Genomic DNA, 24,576 nt, shown 5'->3' on the forward strand with positions numbered 1-24,576 from the left:
ACGCATTATCCTGCCCATGCAATTGTAACCCCTCTGTACAGTTTGTTCACAAATAAAATAAAATAAAATTTAAAAAAAAAATGGCTACATTTGTGACCTAGAGGAAATTGCCAGCTTAGATGGACTTACAGGCTGGAGAAAATAAGAAAATGGATTATATGTAGGCTTAAAATTCAGTCTTCAATACCAACAGCAATTAATAAATGCAAAAAAAAAAGCAGAAAGAGAGGGAGGAAGGGAGAAAGGGAAGGATAAAGGGAAAAAGGAAAATGGTTCATCCCATCTGCTTTCTATCTTCAAAGTTGTCAAATTGACGTTTTTCCCTTTCTTTTTTTAAATAAGTTTTTTATTATGAAAATACAGTTCAGAGGGGTTATAATCACATGAGCAAGGTAATGAGTATATTTCTATTAAGCATTGTTGCCGCCTTTGTTTTCCCCTACCATCCTCCCTTCCCTCCCATCTCCGCAACTACATTCCTCCCCCACAACCCCCTCACCCCCTTACCCCCGCATAAATTGTAAAGTTCATTTTTCGACATAGTGTCTTGTACATCTCATTGTTGTAATGGGTCAAGCTGTATCCCTATTTAAACAATTTGTTTTTTCCCTTCCACTCCCCAAATTATACCAACATCAAATACAGTGAAAATGGAGGTTATACCGTCGGGGAGGGACATACAAAGCAACAAAAAAAATCACATGGTACCTTATAAATACATTAGAAACAATAGCAAGAAAGAAAAAAAACTTGTGTCCTTATCTTGGGGTTCATTTTGCTTAACATCATCTTATCTGAACTTTTCTGATTGTCTCAGATATATACTAGTTATTGCAAATAAGAGAAAGCATGGGCCTTATGTTTCTTTGCACCTGGCTTACTGTACATAATATAATTTTTCCAAGTCTTTCCATTTCCTAACAAATGGGGCAATGTCATTCTTTCTGATGGAGACATAGAATTCCGTTGTATATTTATACCACATTTTCGTGATCCATTCATCTACTGAGGGGCATCTGGGTTGGTTCCATATCTTAGCTATAGTAAATAATGCTGCAATGAAGGTAGTTGTGCTGGTAGCTTTAGTGTGGTCTTGTTTGTGATCATTTGGGTAAATGCCCAAAAGGGGGATTGCTGAGTCATAGGGGAGCTCTATGTGGAGTCTTTTGGGGAACCTCCATACTGTTTTCCAAAGTGGTTGAACAAGTTACTGTGACCTGCTAATGGCTCCATTTTTTTCCTTCCAAGGCCTGGGTTGGAGCTAGCTGCTCAGCCCAGCCTTTGTCAGTATCAAAGATGGAGTTCTTCTCCAGTGCCTTCCACCGCGGCTCTGTGAGAAGGAGTGAGGATGTCAGGGTTCTACTCATGCCATACTCTTGGCTCTGTCCCCTTTCTGCAATAAACAGGATGAAGATTTCTGCTTCGTTGTCAGTTCTTGCTGGTGGTGAGTAGAATCCGCTCACATGCCGCATCTGACACCTTTGTCCTGGACTTTCTCTGTTGGTAAGGCTGCCACTGCCACTAGCAAGTGTTCAGATCTGTTTCCTTGACCATGCTGCCTAGATTTTCCCTCTCTGGCCAAACTCGCTGTACTGTGATGACAGTAACGATGTAATTTTCTAGCCTTGGACTGTTCACTGGAACACTAAAACTACTTTCTGTGCAAGAGCTTGTTTAGCCTCCAGTTTCTACTCTGCCATCTTCCTCTGGTCTTGTTTTCCCTTTCTTGATACACTCCGTTTTTTCTTGTGCTTTTTCCCTTTCTTTGCTCTTGTCCTCTAATCTCTTCTCTTTTTCTTTTTTCTTTTGTTTTTACAATGCTTTCTCTCATCACACCCTATTAATAACAGACTATTGGTTAGTGCAAGGGATAATTTCCCATGCCTGACCAATCCTCCACCTTCATTCTATTCTTTAAATCCTCCTATGCCTGAGCCCAAATCCCAGAATCACTGGCTCATTTTGTGTGAGCTGATGCTATGCCTCCTGAATCCCTCTTGATTTGTAAGGAAAAAAAGCATTCTTAGGAATTTAGCATTTCTTTATCTATTCAATGTGTCAATCTTATTTCCACAATTAAGAATAAATAAATTGACTTTAAGAGGAAAACTGGTAAATAACAATAATTTTGCTGTAAGGCAGACGCAGGGCCAAACTCCACATGCTCCACTTGCAATTCTGTGTGGATGGATGAACCCAGCTATCTAAGTTACATCTTTTATCTGCAGCCTAGAATTACAGTAGCACACATTGTCTCTGTGCATTGTATGAAGGTAATACTGAAGATGTTCGGGCTTATCACAGTGCTGAGCACTGAAATAGATGCAATAAGTGAGAGAATCCTTTGGCTTCCACATGGTCAGCTTATAGGGTACTGTTGCAGTGTCTGCTGGCATTGGAGAACATATTAGCTATCAAGGTCTTTGTCCTGTTTGTGATGATCTAACTGTTTTGTTTTGCCTAATGAGGAGTGTCCTCTTTGTTCCATTGACTCCATGAAAGGTAACCACTTTCCCCAAAGACATGATGTTTTTTGATCAGAGGTAGAAAGGTGTTTTCATTCTACAGTTAGCAGTTCCAAGCAAATATTCTTAGGAAGAGAGTAAAAAATCGAACAAAGAATTAAAAGATTATGATTACAATAATTCCATCCAAGTTCCATCCAAGTTCATAGATATATCCTTCATTTTTCCCTCATAAATTTTTTTTCCTATGCTTATACCATTGCTGCAGGTATTTTCCCAAGTTTATTCCACTCTTCTGCCTCTCTTCTTCAACCTTTCTGTTTTATAATCTCACTGACTTTGTTATATTGAACTGTTGGTGCTGAGGTTTTGGTCTTTTCTTGGAATCCCAGTCTATTCACCCTACCTCTACACATTCCTGATCTTATGTTTTCTAAAACACACAGTGAGAGTGGCCCTCTTGTGCTTCTAAACCCTATGTCAGGGCATTTAAACCAACCTGAATCTGCCTCTGAGGTTGATGTATTGAGTCCTCTTTTGCTTCTAGAATCTCAGCAATTAACTTATCACTATACAACTCATACTCTGTTTTACACAAAGGAAGCCAAAGTCAAAGCACCAAGACAAGGTGCTAGAAAACTACTATATTGCATTGGAGCTGAGTTGGTTGGTAATACTTGGCATGTGACTTTCAAGCCTTTTTGGCTGGTGGAATTTAATTAGCAGTAGTATATTATTATCAAGGTAATTAAAACTCTGCCTTGATTAAAAACAGAATTGTGTAATTAAAAAGAAAAGGGTTGGCTAACCTGAGCTTGATGTTTTCAGAAATCCAGAGGCATCAGATTATTTTCTCTCTCTCCTTTATCAGGCTTGAAGGTCCGGGAGGTGTTCATCAATGTCACTAGGCAGCAGGTGGAGGACTTCCATGGGCCAGAGGACTACTGGTGCCAGTGTGTAGCATGGAGCCACCTGGGAACCTCCAAAAGCAGGAAGGCCTCAGTGCGCATCGCCTGTAAGTACACTCCGGGTGATCTTGTCTTGAAGCTGCATGTACAAGAGTTAAATAATGCTGACGAGGGACTTTGGAAACTCCATGTGCCTCTGCAGAATGTAGAGCAGAGGGCAGCAAGAAACCATCAGAACTCTCCTATTTCTACCACATTTACTTTTTCAAAACTGTATTTTAAATGTTTGATAATTTCCTCCGGAGGACAATCAGCAAATCAGTTTGGCTAAGAGATTCTGCCTAGATTGTCAGAATGCAGGTGTCTCAACAATGCCAGGCAAAGATGTTCCTGGGAACAAGAAACCCACACAAATGGATTATGCTGCTCCCATCAATGACAAAGTTCAGGGGACTCAGGAGTGGGGGCACTGAGGGGAAAAGGTGATGAATGACTGTTTACTGTACTTTCTAGCAAATCTGCAAAAATAAGGCATTAAAGAAGTTCTATAGCCTACTGTTACAGTTCTTCTCTCTGAATCTTAAAACATGGAAATGGGTTTTAAAACTGCATTTATTTGACCCAAGGAGGGTTAGGGGGGAAAAAAAAAAGAAATACACACTTGAAAAATAATGAAGAAGAAAGGAGGAAAATTGCTTTTCCAGAGAGTCCAAGGTTTCTTTATCATATTTCAGCATCAGTGTTTTTATAATCCAAACCAGATTTATAAATGCACTGACTTGTCCTCCTGTAAAATGTTGTCATTGTACTATTTCCAATTTTCCCACCTCCACAGATCCCCCATAAACCTCCCAAGCATGCTCAGGAGTGGAAAGGCCCCTGAAGAAGGAACCGAAAAGGAGGAGGGCAAAGATGGTTATTGTTGTTTTATTCAAATATCATCTTTTGAGAGTGCCATAAAGAATACGGGACAAGAGGGATTTATATGTGGACTCAAGGAATTCTTCATAGCAGATGTTGATAGTTTAGGGATTAAGAATTGGAGTGAATTGCTATTTGCAGAGACATTTATGTTTCCTGGGAAATGAAATCTTCCTCGTAAAATATGCATTTCACCTTCACGATACTAGTGATTTGGGAGGCCTCCCCTAGATGCTGTGTGGGGCCTTCTAAGGCAGAGAGAACCAATCACTTCATAAGCTTGTACTTGTGATGTGAGAGCCCAGGGGAAAATACTGCTCCTGTAGTTATTTAGTTAATTAATTTTAGTTCACTAATATTTTATAACTTTAAAGTAGCGGTCAGCCAAGAGAGGGAATATGTTTGCATTATTCTTTACATAATAAATTCATTCCTAGATGGCTTTGTTCAGGCCAGCTAGAACATTTGGCCCTAATTCAAGCAAAAACAGGTAGCTGCTGGGCTCTGTCCAAAAAGAAAAGAAGCAAAGCTGCATGAGGGATTTGAACCTGGGTCGCTTCAATTTCTTACATCTCAAGCTCACTTCCCTTGTACTTTTTCCTCACTTCTCTGAGATGCACAGACACTCTTCTTTAAATCATTGTAAATTACATACTCCTGTTCATTTGCCTCTAGTGTGCTCCTTCCCTCCTCTCCTAATTTCTGATTGTCCTTGCCTGCTATAAAGTTCCCAATTTTTGCTTACAAAGTTTTGCAAAGAATCACACAAAGTCACTTTTATCAATTTCCAAGCACTCAGTCTGTACACTTTACCCTGTATCCTTGCAGATGCTTTGATGTTTATCTATGTGTGTCACCCTTGACTTTTTGACTTGAGATTTGCCCCTGCTATCTCATTACACATGTGTGTTGGCACTATGGTGAAGATTCCAGACTCTTCAATCCAATTGGTTTCACATCTGCCTCACTATTTCTTAGTTTGGTACTGGTGGACAGTTGATGATTTGTCATCTTTAATGTCTTCATCAATGAATAAGTGTCTATGTCATAGAATTATTGTGTGAGAGGAAGTGACAACTATCCCTTTTCTAATATTGTACCTGGCACAGAGTTGGCTCTTATCCACTGTCCTACTGATGCTTTATGATGTATTTTGTCTTCTGTAGCCACAATATCTATTAACTGCTCTTTTGTTAATCCTTGTTGAAGCTAACAGAACTGAATGCACTATTTTAGTGACTTTTCTGTAGATTATCTTATATTGATCTTTTATCAAAATTTGTTCTAAGTCAACAGTAAGAACACCACTCTTCCAAGCGTGATAGAATCAAAGAATTCCTATTCTGTCCCTTCCTAACTTTTTAGAAAATCATGATACTTCCATAGAAATAATCTTGCTAAACTCTCCAGAGATAAAAAAGAATCCTTCTCATATATAACATATACATTGTATATAATAAAGATGTGATATTGTCAAGTAAATAGTATCTAAACATCACTAAAGTCTTGATGAAGCAATTTATTTAATGTATTCTCTATTCGTGTTTACAGCATTTCTTAATTCATTCCCATGTAGCAAGTGAGAGGTTCTTTAATTTATTTAAAATTATTTATGCAAGTCAAGACATGATTTGTCATTAAATATTGCATTTAACTTGGGGACCATGTATGTTAAAATGCAAAATGAAATTTAACTAGTATAATGGCATCAAAAGTATGAGGGAAGGGCTGCCTTCAAGATCTTCCTTAGAATTTTTTTGAGTTCCATGAGCAAAAATTGCACTTTACAAAAAAATAGGTTTCATGTTTTATTAGCATATGAGAGAGGGTTCTGATCATTATTTGCAAGCGCTTCTCAGAAAATAACATATTATACATAAGGAGAATCTTTACTCCCAATAAATAAAAAGACAAATTAGATGTAATTGTCACTGTGTTTCTTCCTTGTAAAATTGGTTTTTATAAGTACTAGAGACAATACATGGATGCAGTTTATTACTCTGATGACAGTCATCTTGAGGGGACTTGGCAAAATTAATATCATTTTATATTACTCATTAAATTGTTCTAATTCAACGTCAAAAGTGTTTATGCTCTCCTCATCTAGCCATTGATCCATTGAGAATGTAGCAACTTAAAAATCACATTGGACAAAACTTCCAGGGCAGTTCCCTTGAATGTGTTGATGGAGCAGTACTGATTGGAGTTAAGTTAGAAATCATGGAAGGGTTAATATTGATCAAGATGCATTATCCTCATAAATTGACAAGTTGAGTTAAAACCCGTTTGTACAATTCTATAAGGATAATTTTTAAAAAACAATATACAATTATTCTATTTTAAAGGAAAACAATATGAGCAACATTATCCTATTTGTGTAATTCATATACTCATTAGCCATTTACCCTATGAGATATGTAGTTAAGTTTTCAAAGCACTGACTTCTGGTCCAAGCCTCCTGGATCAGACTCTGGAAGAAAGAAACTAAGTTTGCACCAAGTCAAACAGATGATTACATGATCAGGGATTCTGATCTACAAAGAATACTCTGAAGACTTCAAAATGGGTCCAAATAAAATGAAATACGATCCTAATAAAAAACCTGGGGATTCAGTTAAAATCATTCAGTCTGTCTATTCCAAAGTTTATAATTCTATAGTCGTTGGTCTGGGTACTTTGAGTAAATAGTCCCTAGAATACTTTTTACGAAGTACTGGTTGGGAAATACTGATTTAATCCATTTTATCAGCCTTCTTCATTTAACATGTTCCAAGTGGTTAGACCAAAAGGCACCGAGCTGATGGCAAATTTGGAACCTGATCGGTCCTTTCAACCACATCCCTTCCTGAGTGTTCTATCCCTATGGATTCTTTTCTATTAAATGGATGCTTGAAAGCCATAAAAGGAAAGCACATAGGCATTTGAGTATTTCCTTGAGGAAAGCAGTGATTGTTCCCATTCTCATTTCATTTATGAGTATATTGCATTCCTCCTTATGAACAAGTTCTAGTACACACACACACACACACACACACACACACACACACACACACACACACACACACAGTTTTAGGAGGAAAGTGTCTGTCATATTATTTTTCTCTTAATCACTCACAAAATGTCTGCCTGTCCAACTGCCTGGGGCAGGAAATAGCTGAGTCTAGTTTCCAATGTGGTTTTATAAAGGTAAAAATAAATTAATAAGGACAACTTACCTTTACCCCCACTAAGCTGGCAGAACTGTGTTCTCCAGGGAACGACTCCCACAGGCCTCCTGCGTCCGTCTGGTCCAGCTGGGTTGGAAGGAGATGGCACATGGTGGCATCTGCTGCTTTGGCTACTGGCTGGTTGTCAAAAATCAGGAATATTCAATCATTCTTACTTGTTTATTTTCATGGGTGAACATTTGGCAGATTAGCACTTTCTTTTGTTACTCATTTTTCTTTCTCTTCTTCATTGGCTTATAAAACATTGTGCTTGTGTCATTAACTCTTGGCCCTGCAAAACCTTCTTGATGCTTGAGTCTTTCTTCTAATTTGGGAGTTGGGACTGGGAAATAAAAGAAATGTTTATGTGTTAGAGTCAAGCCTGTTATTGCAAGTTGGCAACATGGAAGAAATATCACAGGAAAACACTATGTTTTGTCAATTTTTTTAAATAAAAAAACTATAAAATTTGATATGTACCATATAAAATTTAGACGTACTGCTTATTTGGGATGCTTTCAAAAATATCTATGCATAAAGCCAAGAATGAATAAAGAAACTAGAAGAGACTCTCATTTAAAAGCCCTAAAACTCTCTATTTTACATGGCCATAGTAAAAAACATGATGGTTTTCTTTTTTGGGGTGGTGTGTGTATGTGTGTGTGTGTATACCATATACGTTTGTGTATACATACCACATGCATGTGTTATATATATATATACATATTTGTATTTTATATATGTATATGTTACATATGCCACCCCTAAAAAGAAAAAGAATTTATTATATATTTTATATTACATATACATATTCTATATAATATATATTTATAATCAAGAAAGAAAGCTATCCAATTAAGCCTCCATTATATATCTTGGTTTCATGCTTTTGATGATTTCATCTGTTAAATATTGCCAATGGTCTTCCTCTTTCTAGCTACAAAATTAGACATAAAAATAAACACAGATACAGGTACCTGGTGTCCATATTCAGCTTTAACTTACATTTCACATTTACCCATGACATCCTTAATAATGTATTGAGTTCTACCCCAGTTACATAGCTTAGATGTCTCAGTTCAGGTGTATGAAACATGCTTTCCTTTTCTTGTTTTCTCTCTGTTCTTCTTTCACCTGGAACAATTCAGTCTTTTCTCTTCCTATCTAATGCCCAGGTGCCTATGTCTAAATCCCATGTTGCACACAGTCTCCTTCAAAACACCCAGTTTCCAGGTCTCCTAACCCTGTTTATCTCAGCAACATCATATACCAACCCAGCCTTGACAAGGCAACTCTACAGCTTCCACAGCTCCAAATTCCATGAGTTCTAAGTATCCATTCTTGAGGTCTCATAGCATTTTCTTATGCTTTTCCCACAATCTGAATATAACTTATCCAGTACCACAATTATTTTAAAGTTGTTTATAGTTTTAATTCTCTTATTAGATTGCACATTGTGTCAAGATGCAACCTATTATATCTTGACTTTGGAGTCTACTGCATACCTGATATATTATCTTTGTACTATAAATATGACTGATGGAGAAGCAGCCCCATATGTACAGGCTGTGGTTCCATAAGTGGGCATATATTAGATACAGCGTGCAGCTCAGAATGAGCCCTGGCCTGCCACCTCTGCCTTCTCAGCTCCAATTCTCTCTGTTGAGAACCTAGAACATATTCTCAAGTATAGAAACCTGTGTATACACTTAATTCTCATAAATGATGTAAATTTCACAAAAGAATGAAACCCTTTCTCTGTAGAAAAATATGGCAAAAGTCAAAAGAAAATATTTTCTTTGGCCAAGGATTAGTCATTCCTGTAGTTTGAAATTAATGTCTAAGAATATTATCAAAGTGTTTGAGAGTCCTGTCCTCTGGATACAGTTGTATCCCTAAAAGTAGGCACAATCTGCTAGTCAAGATGCACACCTGGGATGGGCTGCATCCAACTAAAGGCACATAGGAGCTGTTCCTAACCAAGCTGTAGTTTTACAGCAGGTCTGAGAACATACTTAGACCCACTACAAAGGAAAAGCGCAATGCCTCTAGTCCAAAGCTTAAGAGATTTAATCCATTAACAGCAGAATATTAAATAAGGCATGAGACTCTATGTAACTTTATGGGGCACACACATTATATCTCAGAGAAATCCATTCTCATATGCAATAGTTATATAGTAAAGAAATCACTGGCTAGAATGCCTAGAGACATACTGAAATTGCCTCATGCAAAACGGAGGAGAGAATTCTTTCTGTTTGTTCCAAAGCCAGAAGCATCCTCACAGGAGCTACACTTAAGGTGGGTTATTCGGAGTAGTGCTCACAGGGATGCAGTCTGGCAGTGATTAGAGAAGGAATTACTGCATTAGATGTGTAAGTGAGGTATGCACAAATCATTTGATTTTAATTCAGACTTTCAGAAAAGTTATGATATAGCAGAAAAATTCCTTTGAGCCCTTTACTGAGAATCTTCACGTGTTAACATTTTACCACATTTGCTTTAGTATTAAGGCTTTGTGTTTATTTGTGCAGTCATTCCCGTTTAATGATGGCATACATTCTGACAACTGCATCAAGACGCAATTTTAGACTTACACAGACTTAGATGGTATAGAGCTGGCATTTCATGTAGCTTCTTGTTGCAGTCAGGAGACATGGTAGACATGAAATGTAAGAGCCTGCTAGCCTAATTGGGCACACTGTTATTCTGCAAAATTTTATTTTAATAAGTAGGAGTGCAACTTAAAATTATAATAAAAATACGTGAGAGGATCTAAATAAACCAGTACGAATAATTTATGAACATTATCAAGTAGTATGTATCTTACATACTTGTATATGCTATGGGATTATATGACTAGCAGAGCAGTCGTTTTGTTGACATAAACTTCCTCACAAATATGTGAGTATTGCATGGGGCTGTAGTGTTATAGCAGGTATAGCATCACTAAGCAACAGGAACTTTTCCATATATAGAGATTACAATGTAGAGTGTGTACACACTCATTGATCTAATTGTACAGAGCCTATGACTTTATGAGTATTTGCATGTATACAGTTATGTATACAGTTTGTGTCTCAATGACATGACAGCAGCCTTTTCCTCTAAAAACCACATTGGTGGGATACAGGTGGGCCCATTGCAACAATGAGATGTACAAGACGTTATGTTGAAAAATGAACTTTACAACTTTGGTGCAGGGGGGAGAGGGGATGCAGGGGGGTGGGGAAGTGGGGGGAAAGATAGGAGGGGATGGGAAGGGGAAACAAAGGAGGAGGCAACAATGCTTGATAAGAAATGTACTCATTACCTTGCTCATGTAATTGTAACCCCTCTGTGTGGTATTTTCACAATTAAAAAAGAACACATTGTTTATATTTTTAAGGCTAAGTCTATTTTCTGACAGAGATCTAGCATAATTAACAACAATTAGCATTGACATATACTATTCTCCAATGTAAAAATCTGTTTGAATCATACAGAAATATCTTCAGTAGTAAACAGAAATCCTCATTCGTATGTATAGTGGCTAATTTTCATTGTCGGCTTAACAGTGTAATCTATGTGATTAGTCAAACATGCCTCTTGAGTGTGCCCTTGATGGTGTTTTTGGAGACAGATCATGAAGGCCATGACTTAATAGACTAATCTTTTGATAGATTAATAATCTGAGGGTATATTGGAAGGTGGTAAAGAGGAGGTGCAACCTACTTAGAAGAAATAGGTCACAGAGGCTGTATCTTTCCTTGACCCCTTCTTTCATTTTCTCTGTCTTCTTTGTCTACTGCCATGAAATGAGCAGCTCTCCTCCACTACAGCTCCTGTTGCCAACACAAGTACATGTGACCCAAACCCTCTAAAAGTGTGATGATAATTCTTCCCATTATGTCAGCCCTTCTGTCCTACCAATAAGGGAAATCTCTTGTGCTTCCTTTTGTCTGGACAATTCCTTGGTCTATCTCTGATCTTTGTGACTTTGACTTTTGAAGAGTAAAGGTCAGTTATTTTGTATAATGTCACTCAATGTAAATATGTAATAAAGTAATGACAGCTGCCCTAGAAGAAGTAGAAGCTCCTTCAGCTGGATCTGGGATAATTTGATATCACATTAATGGTTTTAAAGGATTCTAACTCATCAAATAAGAATCTACACTGAGGTTTTTGTCAGATACTTTTAAAAGGTATGGGTGACTATAAATATAAACAAACAAAGATGTTTATTATAATATCAATTCGGAGATATACCATATGGAGGATCCAACAGGGGGTAAAAGTTGCAGGAGTAACAGGATGTTTACACCTCAGTCTAGGTATTTTCAAGATACATATTAATTATAAAGAAGGAACCAATAACTTAGAAGGTGATCACATAGCACCTTAATCAATTAGTTAGAGTTCACTTCCCTAACAATGGGCAGATCAACAGTGTGTGTCCTCAGGTGATAAACTCAGAGATTTAATCAGGTCAGTGTTATTTTTTCTTTAAAATAGTCTGTATTTTAAACAAAAGTGCTAAAAAATAGTCTATATTTAACAATGAGAATCCATATTAGACAAACTACAACAAGGAACAGTTTGTATAATAGGTCATTGTCAACTATGTATTATCTCAAAATCTTATTTGCATATAGGCCAATGTTAGCAGTATTGTGGAGACAAGTGATCCATGAGCTAGCTGAGACACATCTTTCTGATATCTTTTGTGTCCAGAGGGGAGGGTTTCATGGACGAAAATCTATGGTTACGCAAGGTACTTGTATGTGGCAAGATCATCTGAGATTATATGATATTGGCTTATACACTATCCTCCTGTATTCTATATGTTATCTATCTCTAACTCACTTGTAACACCTAATACACACTGGAGTATCCTTATATAAAATACTCTGGTTTCATTTCGCTTAACATCATCTTATCTCACCTTTTCTGCAGGACTCAGTGCATACTAGTTAGGGCAAATAAGGGAAACCATGGGACTTATGTTTCTTTGTGCCTGACTTACTTAATATAATTTTTTCCAAGTCTTTCCATTTCCTAACACATGGGGCAATGTCCTTTCTGATGGAAGCATAGAATTCCATTGTGTATATATAAGGACATAAGTGTTTTTTTTTCTTGCTTGCTATTGTTTCTAATGTATTTATAAGTTACCACATCATATTTTTTGTTGCTTTGTATGTCCCTCCCCCAGGTATAACGCCTGTTTTCACTGTATATGATGTTGGTATAATTTGGGGAGCAGAAGGGGAAAAAAACAAATTGTTTAAATAGGGATACAGGTTGACCCATTGCAACAATGAGATGTACAAGACACTTTGTCGAAAAATGAACTTTATAATTTACATGGGACTTGTGGAGAGGTGGAATGTAGTTGTGGAGATGGGAGGGAAGGGCTGGTAGGGGAAAAACAAAGGAGGAGGCAACAATGCTTGATAAGAAATTTACTCATTACCTTGCTCATGTGATTATAACCCCTCTGTAATGTATTTTCACAATAAAAATTTATTTAAAAATACTTGGGATGAAAAAAATCTTTCAGATTTTAAATTCTGTTGGACTTGGGAATGCTTTCCTTGCTTTTACCAATTGAGCATCTCTAACCCTAACATTCAAAATTAGAATGCTCCAAAATCGAAAGTGTATTCAGTATCTGATTCCTGAGTTTTTGAATTTAAGATTTTTAAAATTGGAATTCTCTACCCATACAACATAAGTTCTAGGTGAACTCTTACATTGTATTGCTTAGGAAATAATGACAAGGAAAATGTCTGTATATTCAATAGGGACAATTATATATAGATATATCTATATATAATTATATCTTATATATAATTGTATATAGATATATGTATATATAATTATATCTTATATATAATTATATATAGATATATGTATATATACATACATACAATTTAAGGTAGATTAATCATTGATTGTGCAGCCCACAGATTTAAAGTGTGAACTGTATTATTCTTTAGGACAATTAAAGTAAATACGAAAGCTATGTCTTAGAACTCTAGGCATGTCACATTATTTTTGGTTCTGCCCACAAATGGCCTAGGGAGATAACATTTTCTCCTCTGCCAATATGGACCCCACCAGAGAGTGTGGAAAATCCTGAACTGGAAGAATAGAGTAGAATCACCTGTACAAAACTGATATAAATTGTTCTGTTTTTACCTAGTATGTATGTATTTGATAACCTTAAAGATGGGGACTACTGAGTCAGAAGTAATGATTTTACCATATTTGTTACTATAGGTAAAGAAAAATTTTCCCAAGTAATGTTCCTTCATGCTATTTATTCCCAATGATAATTTTACAAAAAAGAATTTGTAGAAATATAGTCATCACCTCTGTAGGCAATCATAGTTTAATTCAAGTCTTTGTTCTTGTGGTAGAATTCACCTTAATATTTCTGGAAAATGGCCATGTCTATTTTTAAAAAGCTAGTAAAATTTTACTGGGAAAGAAATCATAGGTTTTATTTTAATTTACTTTTCACTATATCCATTAAGTACTTATAATGGTATATAATGTCCACTGTTGATGAGCAAAACAAAAGCTGAGAGGTAAGCTTAAAAACTAGGCAATTTAAAGGTTAATCTTTGAGAACTCTGCGCCTAGTGATTTTCTTAAATTAATTTTGCTTCTTTCTTTCAGAGTAAAGAAAGAGAGTACATTCCAGAAACTTGTTAAGTGGTAAACGAATGCTAACAATGGTAGGAAATGTCAGGCATCTGTGACTAGTTAAGTATCATGTGCTAGGTAGCACAGGAACAAAATACTTCCTGCTTCTTTGAAGACTTTATAGTCTAATGAGGAAGATAACTTATAAACAAGTATTTTCATGGTTACTGTTAGAGCACTATGTAACAGAAGTCCACAAGAAAGCTCAAATGCTTGTCTTTCAGGCCCAATATATACTTCCTGAGTTAAGAAATGAGGTAATTCCTGAGGAAGAATGAGGATTAACCATGCAAAACATGTGCACTCCAGGTCATAAGGGATCTTGGATCAAAGCAAAATGGAGAGAACCCCGGGATATGTGTAGGAAACCAGCTGCACATCTAGGTTGAGTGTCCCATATCCAAGGTGCTTGGGACTGGAAGGGTTTTCTAATTTTGGAAAACTTTCATATTTTACTGGTTGAACATTCTTATTCCAGACATCCAGATTCCAACAGTTTTAAGTACCAGGTGCTCTTATAAGGGATACTTAACCTGTGCTTGTGGTTAAAAAGACACCAAATGGCAGGAGATGGCACCACCAGATAGAGTTAGGAAAGTTAGGCAATGATTAACTGTAACCCTAACCCTAACCTGCCAAGAGTACACATTCTTCCACAATGAATACACATCATTTTGGGGTGATTAAAGTGTCATACATCAGGCCGTGATGGGATCATGGTTTTGAATCCCCTTACCTTTCTATTCAAGGAACAAGACCAAGGATTCAGAGGAGATGTATATAATCTGAAGGTGCTGATAGGATCTGATATTTGTGTACAAGTAAAATAAGCAGAAAATTTAGGGCAAATTAACGAGAGTTTGTAACTGTTGAACAGTAGAGTTAAGAAGAGAAGGATTTCCCGGCTTCTCTAAAGTGGAGTCTTTCTGTGAACCTGGCTTAAGTGATTGAATTGATAACCACCCTATGTAGTATGGTTATGAATAGAATAGATGAAACTGGTTTGGGAAGCAAGATGGTAAGTTCAGTTTGTGATGAGGTTATGTTAAAATATTCATGATTATGGAATAGTCAATGGATTATTTTTTATACTACAGATGTATTTATGATCTTAAAGCCCAGAGATATGAATATCAAAATACAGAGGCGAGAGTCACTAGCCAGAAGTTGTTGGTCATCAGGTTAGTGGCCTTCTATCAAATAGACAAACATGCAAGCCTTATCAGAATACCTGAGTTTTTTTATACTACTTATTCTCTACTGTAGTCCTAGCTACAAATGCTGGTGCATATAGGAAGGAAAGCAAGTCCTCAGTGAAATTGCATAACTAGGAATGGGACAGAGAGGAGTTCATGAAAAAAAAAAAACCCACAGGGAAACCAAAGCTAGAGAGATGGTAGGAGATCCAAGATACGTGGAGTATTTACAAAGAGCTAACTGGTCAATGTGACCAAACAATTAGGGTGAGAGGTGACAAGTATCCATTGGGCTTGGTAACAAGAAGCCCTCCATTGACCTGGGACAGTAGTGTAATGGAAGAGGTAGTGAAAGTAAGATTATTGTGGATCCAGGAATCAATAAAGAATGGGAATTCAGAGAGATATAGATACCTCTTACCACAAATTCAACTGAAGAGCCAAGAGCTGGAGCAGTAGCTAGAATTAACCATGTTAGGATTGACTGGTGACTGAATGCAAGCATGGAGAAGAGACCAAGTAAAAACAAAAAAAAGAGTTGCATAGATTCCTAAATCCTACAGCACATGAAATTCAGGTGGGGACTCAATGATCAATGTCTCCCAGCTTCTCTATGTAGTGCATTAAAGATCCCTATCCCTGGGAGAAGGGTGTAGGGATGTTTTGTGATATTGTTGAGTTTCCCCTACTTACCTACTACAATTACATTTCTGTAACTTTGGACTACAGATTCTACTCTTTTCATTCCTAAACATGATAGTATCCATGTCTCCCTCTTGTAGGCCTTTCCCTCCTCTACATACACGTGCTCCTTCTCTACGTGCTCCTTGTACTCAAGCTTGGCGCTCTACTTCCTCTCCCAGCTTCTTGACCTACCTCCTGCATAGCATATTTATTTGGATATCTAGTAGCCGTTTCAAACCTAACATGCCCCAAAGAACATTGTTTTGTAAATGAGAGATCCTTCAAACACTGCTGCAAGCCTGTTGAGCTCCTCCCAGTCTTTTTTTTTCCCTTCAGTAGTGCCTACTCCAAAGCCCAGAAGAGACCTAATGGCCCTCTGTGTCTCCTCTTTCCCGAATTTACATCTCACTCAGCAATAATTCAGGCTGAAATACCGATCCTGAGTCTGTCCACTTCTCTCCAGCTGGTACAGACAATCTTTGTCTTCTGTTGTGTGCCTCCTCCTTACTGCCTCCACTCTGGCTGCTTTCAAATCCATTCTGCACACAGCACCCCCTGATAATAACGCTTTTTAAAATGTAGGCCAGATGATGCTCTTTCCTCTGCTCAACTTCTCTAAATGACTTTCCAAATGCCTCATATTGGCTTCATGGAAATTAAACATTCCTCCTTACTTTTGTTCCCTCAATCACAGTACTTTTCTACTACTGTTGTAGACTTAGTGACTACTTTTCTTGATCCTGTTTCAGAGCATTTTTATTACCACTCTCTTTTCCTAGAAAACATCCCCAGGCTCTTTCCTGTCAACTTTAATTTCACCTGCATTATTTGATAGGTATCCTTATATGATTTAACATGAAATTCAGATATGATGTAACAAGTTCTGGCCAAAGTGATGGTTCAGATCTTTCTTGATCTAGAAGATTGGTTGAAGAGAAGGAAATGTAGCTTACCATCCTTTCACTCAGGCATTCTATGGACCAAAGATGAGGTGAGAGGAACTAAGTTCTTGGGGATATATTGCAGTGCTTAAGTGCTCAAGATACTGTCCACATCTTGTCCTGATTGACCTTCCTAGCCTTGAGGAAACCTAGGGAGAGAGAAGGCCCAAAAAATTAATAATGTGCTTAAAAAATATTTCTTCTTGTTGTTATGGTGGCTGTTTGGGTATTTTGTTTTTTACTGTTTTCTCCCCCTTTTCTTTTGCATTCCTCTACAGTCGCTGTAATGAATTATAATGAAGTGATGAGCCTTGAAAGCCTGGGGTTATTTTTAGGTCATTTCTTTTTAAACTCACAGGTCGTTCGGAGCCCTCTAATTTCCTGTGGAGGGTTGGGAGGTCACTGGGGAAAGGCAGGATGATTCTTTAGCTCAATGCTGTTCTCAAACCCTTATTCCATCAACCATGGAGTTCATCTTGTGTGAGAATGCTGACCTACACATAAGCTTCTGGTGAGAGATGCCAGTATAAACATCCAGACAGGGACTCCTGACAGTAGAAAGATAAACACTGGAACTTTCCCCCATACTGTGTGGAATGGAGTAGCCTCATATAGGCAGTGGTTTCAAGCACTATATTTGTTTCCTTTTTCCCTTATTTTCATAAAAACACATTGATTTGATGTTTGTGTCCACATTAACCTATGGCTTTTCTCTCCCATCAGCATTGCAAGAAAAATAATACTATCAAAACTATAAGATAAGATTCATAGATATTTTGTCTACATAGCATCCCAGGGAAAAAAAACATGAAGATCCTAAATTTGTTATATTTCATGTTGATTCCTTAAGAACCAGAGAGCTCAAGATGCATTATACTCAGACTGACATATTAAGTTGAAATCCCTTTGTATAAGTACTTTTAAAGATAACGAAAGAGAATAGAAAATTTCTAGATTTTCACCTCATGGCTTTTTAAGATTACAAAGCTCTACTCTGGAAGATGGTTTAAGATCTGTCATTCAGCTCAGGCTTCTGTCCTCTTTGTATTAACACAGCCAACTTACTAACATTCAACACCTAGTAAGTTCTCTCTGCACAACCTCAAAACAAAGCACACCTCATAAATCTTTCTACAAGCGTGGTCTCCTTCGATGGAGCTTCCCCCTGAAGCCACTTCCTGAGGGACACGGCACTGCCTAGCATCTCAACCGCAAGGTCATGCTGACCACACACATAGGCAGGCCAGCCCTGTGAGTTGGTATCCATACTGGTATGTATACGTGCTCACACAAGATTGACATGTTCCTATACTTATTCTTTCTTCCTTGTCTGAATGTAACCTGTCCATGCAAGAAGATCAGCAGTGGATAGTGACAAGAGAAAACTATTGAATTAAAAGATATGCAAGTGGCTGCGCCTTAAGATGCAGAGCCAGTGATAAGATGAGGCCATTAAGACAGAATAGTGAGAGGTTATTTGTTGGAGCAAAAGTTCTAGACACAATGTGTGCTATACTGTGCTGCACTGATGAGCTCTCCCAGTTAATGGAGTCCCACGGCCTCTCCTCAGCCTCTTGTTCCCTGTGTTCTTGTATTTGCCTTCCTTTACTATTTGTCTTATGCATTTAATTTAAAGATTTGTAGCTGAGCACTGGTGGCTCACACTCATAATCTTAGCTACTCAGAAGGCTAAAATCTGAGGATCACAATTAAAAGCCAGACTAGGCAGGAAAGCTCTTACGACACTTATCTCCAATTATCTATCAAAGAAAGCAGAAGTGAAGTGGTAGAGTATAAGCCTGGAGCACAAAAAGTTAGTGATAGTGCCCCAGGCCCTGAGTTCAAACCCCAGGACCAGAATAAAAATAAATGTCTTGCTAATTTTCAAAAAATTCTCAATTTCCTTTTTCCTTTTTCCTTGTGTGTGTGTGTGTGTGTTATTGTCAAGATGATGTGAAGAGACGTTACAGTTACATAAGTAAGGTAATCATATATTTCTTGTCAAACTTGTTACCCCTTCCCTCATTTTTCTCCTACTTTCCCTCCCCTCCCACCCCACAAATTGTACAGATCATTTCCAAAATATTGTCTTGTGAATATTGCTGTTGCAGTGGTTACCACCTTGTCCTTTGCTTACCATTCTGTTGTTCTTCATCCCTTCCCTAATTCAGATAAACATGTAGACAATACCAGGGTACTAAAATCAAATACAGTGACCACATGGATATACCATGGGAGAAGAACATACAAAAGAAACAATAAGTCACATAGTACATTTAAAACAACAACAAACCTCTTGTGTCCATGTCTTGGAGTTCATTTTGCTTAGCATCATCTTTTATGTTCATATGTACATAGCTATTGAGCTATTCTGCTCCTCTGCAAAGATTATCCTAGATGTATATTATTTATTGCAAATGAGGGAAACCACCCTGGGACCTATGTTTCTTTGGGTCTGTCCTGCTTCACTTAATATGATTATTTGGTATTAGAGTTTGAACTTAGAGTTTCACAGTAGGCAGGTGCTCCACTGTAGAGCCATACTGGCTATTTTTAAGATCCTAGGTAGGTATGTGTCTGAGCCATGATCCACCTATTTTAGGCTTCCTGTAGTTAGATGCACCACAGAATCCAGATCTCAGCTGAGAAGGGGACTCCTGAACCTTTAGGCTGATGCTGGGCTCATTTTGATCCTTCTAATCTTAGCCTTCCTATTAGCTAGGAGTACTGGTTTGAGCCAATGGCACCCAGCAAATTATTGCTGGACTCTGAATATATGCTTGTATATGTGTGTGTGTATGTGTGTGTATGTGTGTGTGTGTGTGTGTGTGTGTGTGTGTGTGTGTGTATATATATATATATATTCCCTAATATAAACAGAGGCCAAACCCAGTGGGCTTTATTACACTGACAGTAGCTTGATAGGTTAAATCAGTTCTTAGAACACTTTTGGAAAACTACAGTCTTTTCTGCCCACCAGAATGTGTGTTCACACTGACAAATCCTTGGTACCCCTAGTGCTACCTCACAGATCGTGCCAATTGAGGATAAGATGATGACATAGTGAGCTGGTTATAATGTTGCATTGATATCAGCCATCTCCAAGCAGAGGGACTTCAGAGTTCAGGGAAACTCACAAAGCCCTGAAGTCACCTGTAGTCCCGGAGGCAGCCTACAGGACCTCATGCATCAACGAGTTCCTGTGCTTCCTCAATATGAGCCTACTCATTGCCTGGCATGGCAGGCAATGAGGAGTTACGATGGCAATACATCCATGCCCAGGGGTGGTGCTTCTTCACTATTGCTGAAAGGTTGTCTCAGCAGGAGTTCTAGCTGCAATTCTCAGGAATTTTAGGACAGAGAAGATGTCACATCTACATCACTAGAATATAGGAATCTCCATATGGAATTGCACCGTAGTGCTAGTTGTCACTCTAGGGGACAAGGCTGAAAATTGAACTGGAAGATTCAAGACAAGGACATGTAATGAAAGATGGAAACTGCCTGATATCAATCTGAGATGTGCCAATTCCATAAATCTAGGCAAAGAAGAAGGGTTTTCACCAGGCTGGAAAGAGAAGCATATATTCTATGCCCAATACAGGGCACTGTCACAATAAGCGAAAATTTACCTGACAGGAAGCCTTTATATGCTTCTCTTGGGATCGGGAGTCAGTAACTCACTTCCCAGGCCATAACTATTTAGGGCTGGAGGAACGAGGTAGAACCAAGTTAAAAGCACTGGGCCTTGACTTCCATTTTGCTGTTGGGCATCTGTTATGCATCAGAACCAGCCCTTTTATTGCGACAAATGATCTGTATTTGGCTCGGTTACAAATTCCTTTTATGTATGACAAATGTAGTTTGTTGCTCCTTCAGAAAAATACGGGTGGGAAAGATTCAAAGCTGATTTGAATAGCAGTGTAGATGGATGACTAATGGGACATGGTGTCATCTTCTTGCAATCTTAACAAATGGCTATGGTTATGACTATTTAAAAAAATGTCTATGATTTTTTCACTGGCTGATTTGGTTCGAATGAGTAAATTATTTTTATTTCATTGCATTAACTGCCAGAACATTGAATGAGCCGATAACTCCCTGGTGTTGCCGAGCTGCAAAGAACTATTATTCGGAATTGAATTTTTATTGATTTTCTTGTGCTACAATGACTTTTCTAACATAGTAGCATGAAAGGAAAATGAGAAAAAGGCCAAATAGGGCATAGGGTGAGGAAGGGGAGGTTACTTCTTCCTCTAGCCCAGCCTCACACAAGTTGCTTTGTGGCAGGTGTTAACTCTGGATGAGATAATTTCTTGTTGTATGATTTAGAGGTGAGCCATGTACCTGGCTTGCTTACCTCTCCAGCCCCTCTTCTTTAGCTGTCATTATGTTTTATTGTCTTAGGCCTGTTGATAATCTGCATCACAACCTAATCAGGTAACAGGGTGATTGAGTAAGGAAATCAAGGAACACATCAAATTATTCTGCTGATGACTATCAGTGACCGCCCTTTCCCTCTCTTCCTTCCTTCCTCCTCTCTTTCTTCTTTCCCTCCTTTTTTCCACATCTCATTCACATACAAACACACATATACAGTGTGTGTGAGAGAAGATGAAAAAAAGTATGTTGTTTTAGTGTGGTACATATTAGATGTATATGTTCATAGCTTTGCTTTCAATTGCCATCCTAAGTATTAAAGACTGAATTGTTTATTACTCATAATAATAATAATAATACTCACATGAGCTTCTGTAAGAATTCACATTGACCATTCTTTCATCAATGAACATCCATCCAATTTTTACTATATGCCCTTCTAGGTGCCAAAAACATGGCAATAAACAAGACAGATAATCAAGTCCACTCTACTATGTAGAGAAGAGCATGTTTGACTAGACAGTTCTCTAAGTTTGAAGGTATGGCTGCTCTTGTTCTCTCCTTATATCATACTGTGGAGCATGACAGATACAAGAAAATGAAGCCAAGTGCACAGATCCCCTGACTTCTATTTCATTGTTTACACATCTGCCAACAAAGTAGGATTTTTGTAGACTTTTATTCTTTTACATCTATGAAAGGAATCAGTGTTCATCACAGAAACTGGTAAAAATCAAAAAGATATGCAGAAGATAATTAATATATTCATAATCATCCAGTGAGAAGTTGAGCAATTTCTCTTTAGGGTTCTGTGATAATGCATATAGCAATTTCAAACCATTTGCTATTTTCAGGAGATAGACTTTTATAGTTTTAAATTCCAAAGTGTTTCAAATTAAAAATATTGGAATCTTTCTGCATTTTAAAATGTACAGTCTTTATGCATCTGTATGCATTTTGGTTTCTTTCTCTCTTGTAGAATAATGAAGGTGATGATTGTTTTTTCTTCTTTTCATAGTTCCTGTGTATGCAATTGTAAGTTATATCCAAGTATCACAACCTTTCTGGGCTTGCTCCATTATAGAAGACAAATCTGATGTAAGAGCATCCTTATGTAATGTGACTTCAGGAAAGAAAGGTAGCCAGGCTAGAATTTTGCAGAGACTTGCAAGAAAATAAAGTTTATATGTTGAAAGAGGAGGAAGAGGAGAAGGAGGAGCAGGTGGACGAAGAGTTGGTGGTGAGAGCCATGGTCCTGGTTGAAGCAGTAGGTATCTGAAACTGGAAATGCCTTCTAGTGTGTTTTGTAGGTGGGGAGTGGACAATTCTCTACAAACTTTCCATGACATCACACCGTTGCGTTCCAGGGTGCTGCTTTAATGAGGAACTGCCAACCTCTATGCCTCATCACTCATTTTGTGCCAGTTAATTACTTGTTTAATGTCTCTCCTTCCTGCTGGAGCATGTGCTGAGAGAGGATCCAATGGTCCATGGCAGGTTCAGTAATATATACTGCCACTGTCAAGCAGTGTCCAGCCCATGGTCAACAGGGAAGGACTGGAAGACACTGTTGGACATTTCCTGAATATCAAAAATAAATACTATGACACAGTAAAGGAAGGGCTACCCACCACAAAACAAACTTATTTCAGAAACACCTATTTTACATGGAAGTAAATGATTCCCTAGCAATATTACTTAATTTGAAGAATCATTTTATTTACTAAATACACAAACACACACACACACAAGTGATAAGTGTCACATGTGACCCAATATTTTATTTAACAGGTTATTCAACATTCATCTGCAATCTTCAGTACTTTGAGCATAGTACTTCATTGTATAAATTCGCCAAGGATGTGACCCAGATCTGTATTATGAAACGTTTTGGTTGTGAACAGGTGTTCAGTAATAAAGGGGATAATCCGAGTGATATACTTTGAAACTTATCCTTCTTTGTAGTTGTCTGATATTGTCTTAGGAAACTAAAGAAGTGGTAACAATTATAAACAAAGTTTTTTATATTATCTTACCTGAGATATCTATTCCATGTCATTCACTTATTTGAAGAATAGAGTTCAGTGGTTTGGGGTATATTGTCGAGGATTCTGAAACCAATCTCAATTTTAGAATATTTTCATAACACTAAAAAAATATCATTAGCCGTCTTCCTCCCCCTCTCCACGTCATCTCCAAGCAACTACTAACCAATTCTCTGGCTATTTGGAATTGCCTAGTCTGAATTTCATGGAAATGGAAATGTGTAATAATTTCTTGAGAATGGCTTTTGCCATCAAAACATGTTTTTAAGGTTCAATTGCAATATGTAGCATAAATGTTGTATTCCTTTTTGTTGCCAAATAACATTCTATGACATGGATATGCCACATGCTATTTATCTAGGTTTTGCTTATAGAGATGAACTTTTTATTTCCTGTTTATTCTCTCTCTCTCTGACCCCCACCCCTGTGTGTGTGTGTGTGTGTGTGTGTGTGTGTGTGTGTGTGTTCATACTGCCAGTCCTTTAACTCAGGTCCTGAATGCCAGTCTTGAGCATTTTATTTTTTGCTCAAGGCTAGTGCTCTACCACTTGAGCCACGGCATCACTGTCAGGTTTTTTGTTACTTAATTGGAGATGAGAATCTCATGGACTTCACTGCTCAGGCTGACCTCTAACTGTGATCCTCAGATTCAGCCTCAGTGAGATCTGAAGATGTTAGGTGCCTGGCTTCTATTTTCTTATTTTTTTGGTGGATCTAGAATTTGAAATTGCCACTCGACTGCCTGAGCCACAACTCCATCCCTTTTTGTGTTACTTTTGAGATAGGATCTCATTTTTTCCCCGTAGAAATCTGGACCACAGTCTTCCTATTTTATACTTTCTGCCATTGCTGGGATGACAGGTGTGCACCACCCTATCCAATTTTAAATGTCCACAGGGAGACTCCCAAACTTCCTTTCTCAAACCATCATCCTCCCAGTCTCTTCCTCCTAGCTGGAATTACAGTTGTGAACCAAAAGCCCCAAGCTGTAATGAATGATTCTGTCCTTTCAGATAGGTTTAGCAATTTTGTAGCCATTCTTTTGTATATTCTTTTTTCCTGTCCTTTGACATTTTATTGAGGGTATTTATTATTTTCAGTTTGCTTAAGGAGTTCTTTTAATATATTAAAGCTTTT

The 24,576-nt window shown here is 37.7% G+C and overlaps 1 protein-coding gene across 2 annotated transcripts in view; it reads left to right on the forward strand.

Moving 5' to 3' along the window:
• Unc5d (unc-5 netrin receptor D) overlaps nt 1-24,576 on the forward strand; it is a 558,420-nt gene that overhangs the window by 333,928 nt on the left and 199,916 nt on the right. For both annotated transcript variants that reach the window (XM_013024977.1, XM_013024984.1), the window contains exon 3: nt 3,337-3,480. In XM_013024977.1, the coding sequence (XP_012880431.1) occupies nt 3,337-3,480 (144 nt within the window). The remainder of the gene's footprint in view (nt 1-3,336; nt 3,481-24,576) is intronic.

This window comes from Dipodomys ordii, unplaced genomic scaffold (genome assembly GCF_000151885.1).
Source record: "Dipodomys ordii isolate 6190 unplaced genomic scaffold, Dord_2.0 Scaffold4, whole genome shotgun sequence".
Classification (NCBI taxonomy): Eukaryota; Metazoa; Chordata; class Mammalia; order Rodentia; family Heteromyidae; genus Dipodomys; species Dipodomys ordii.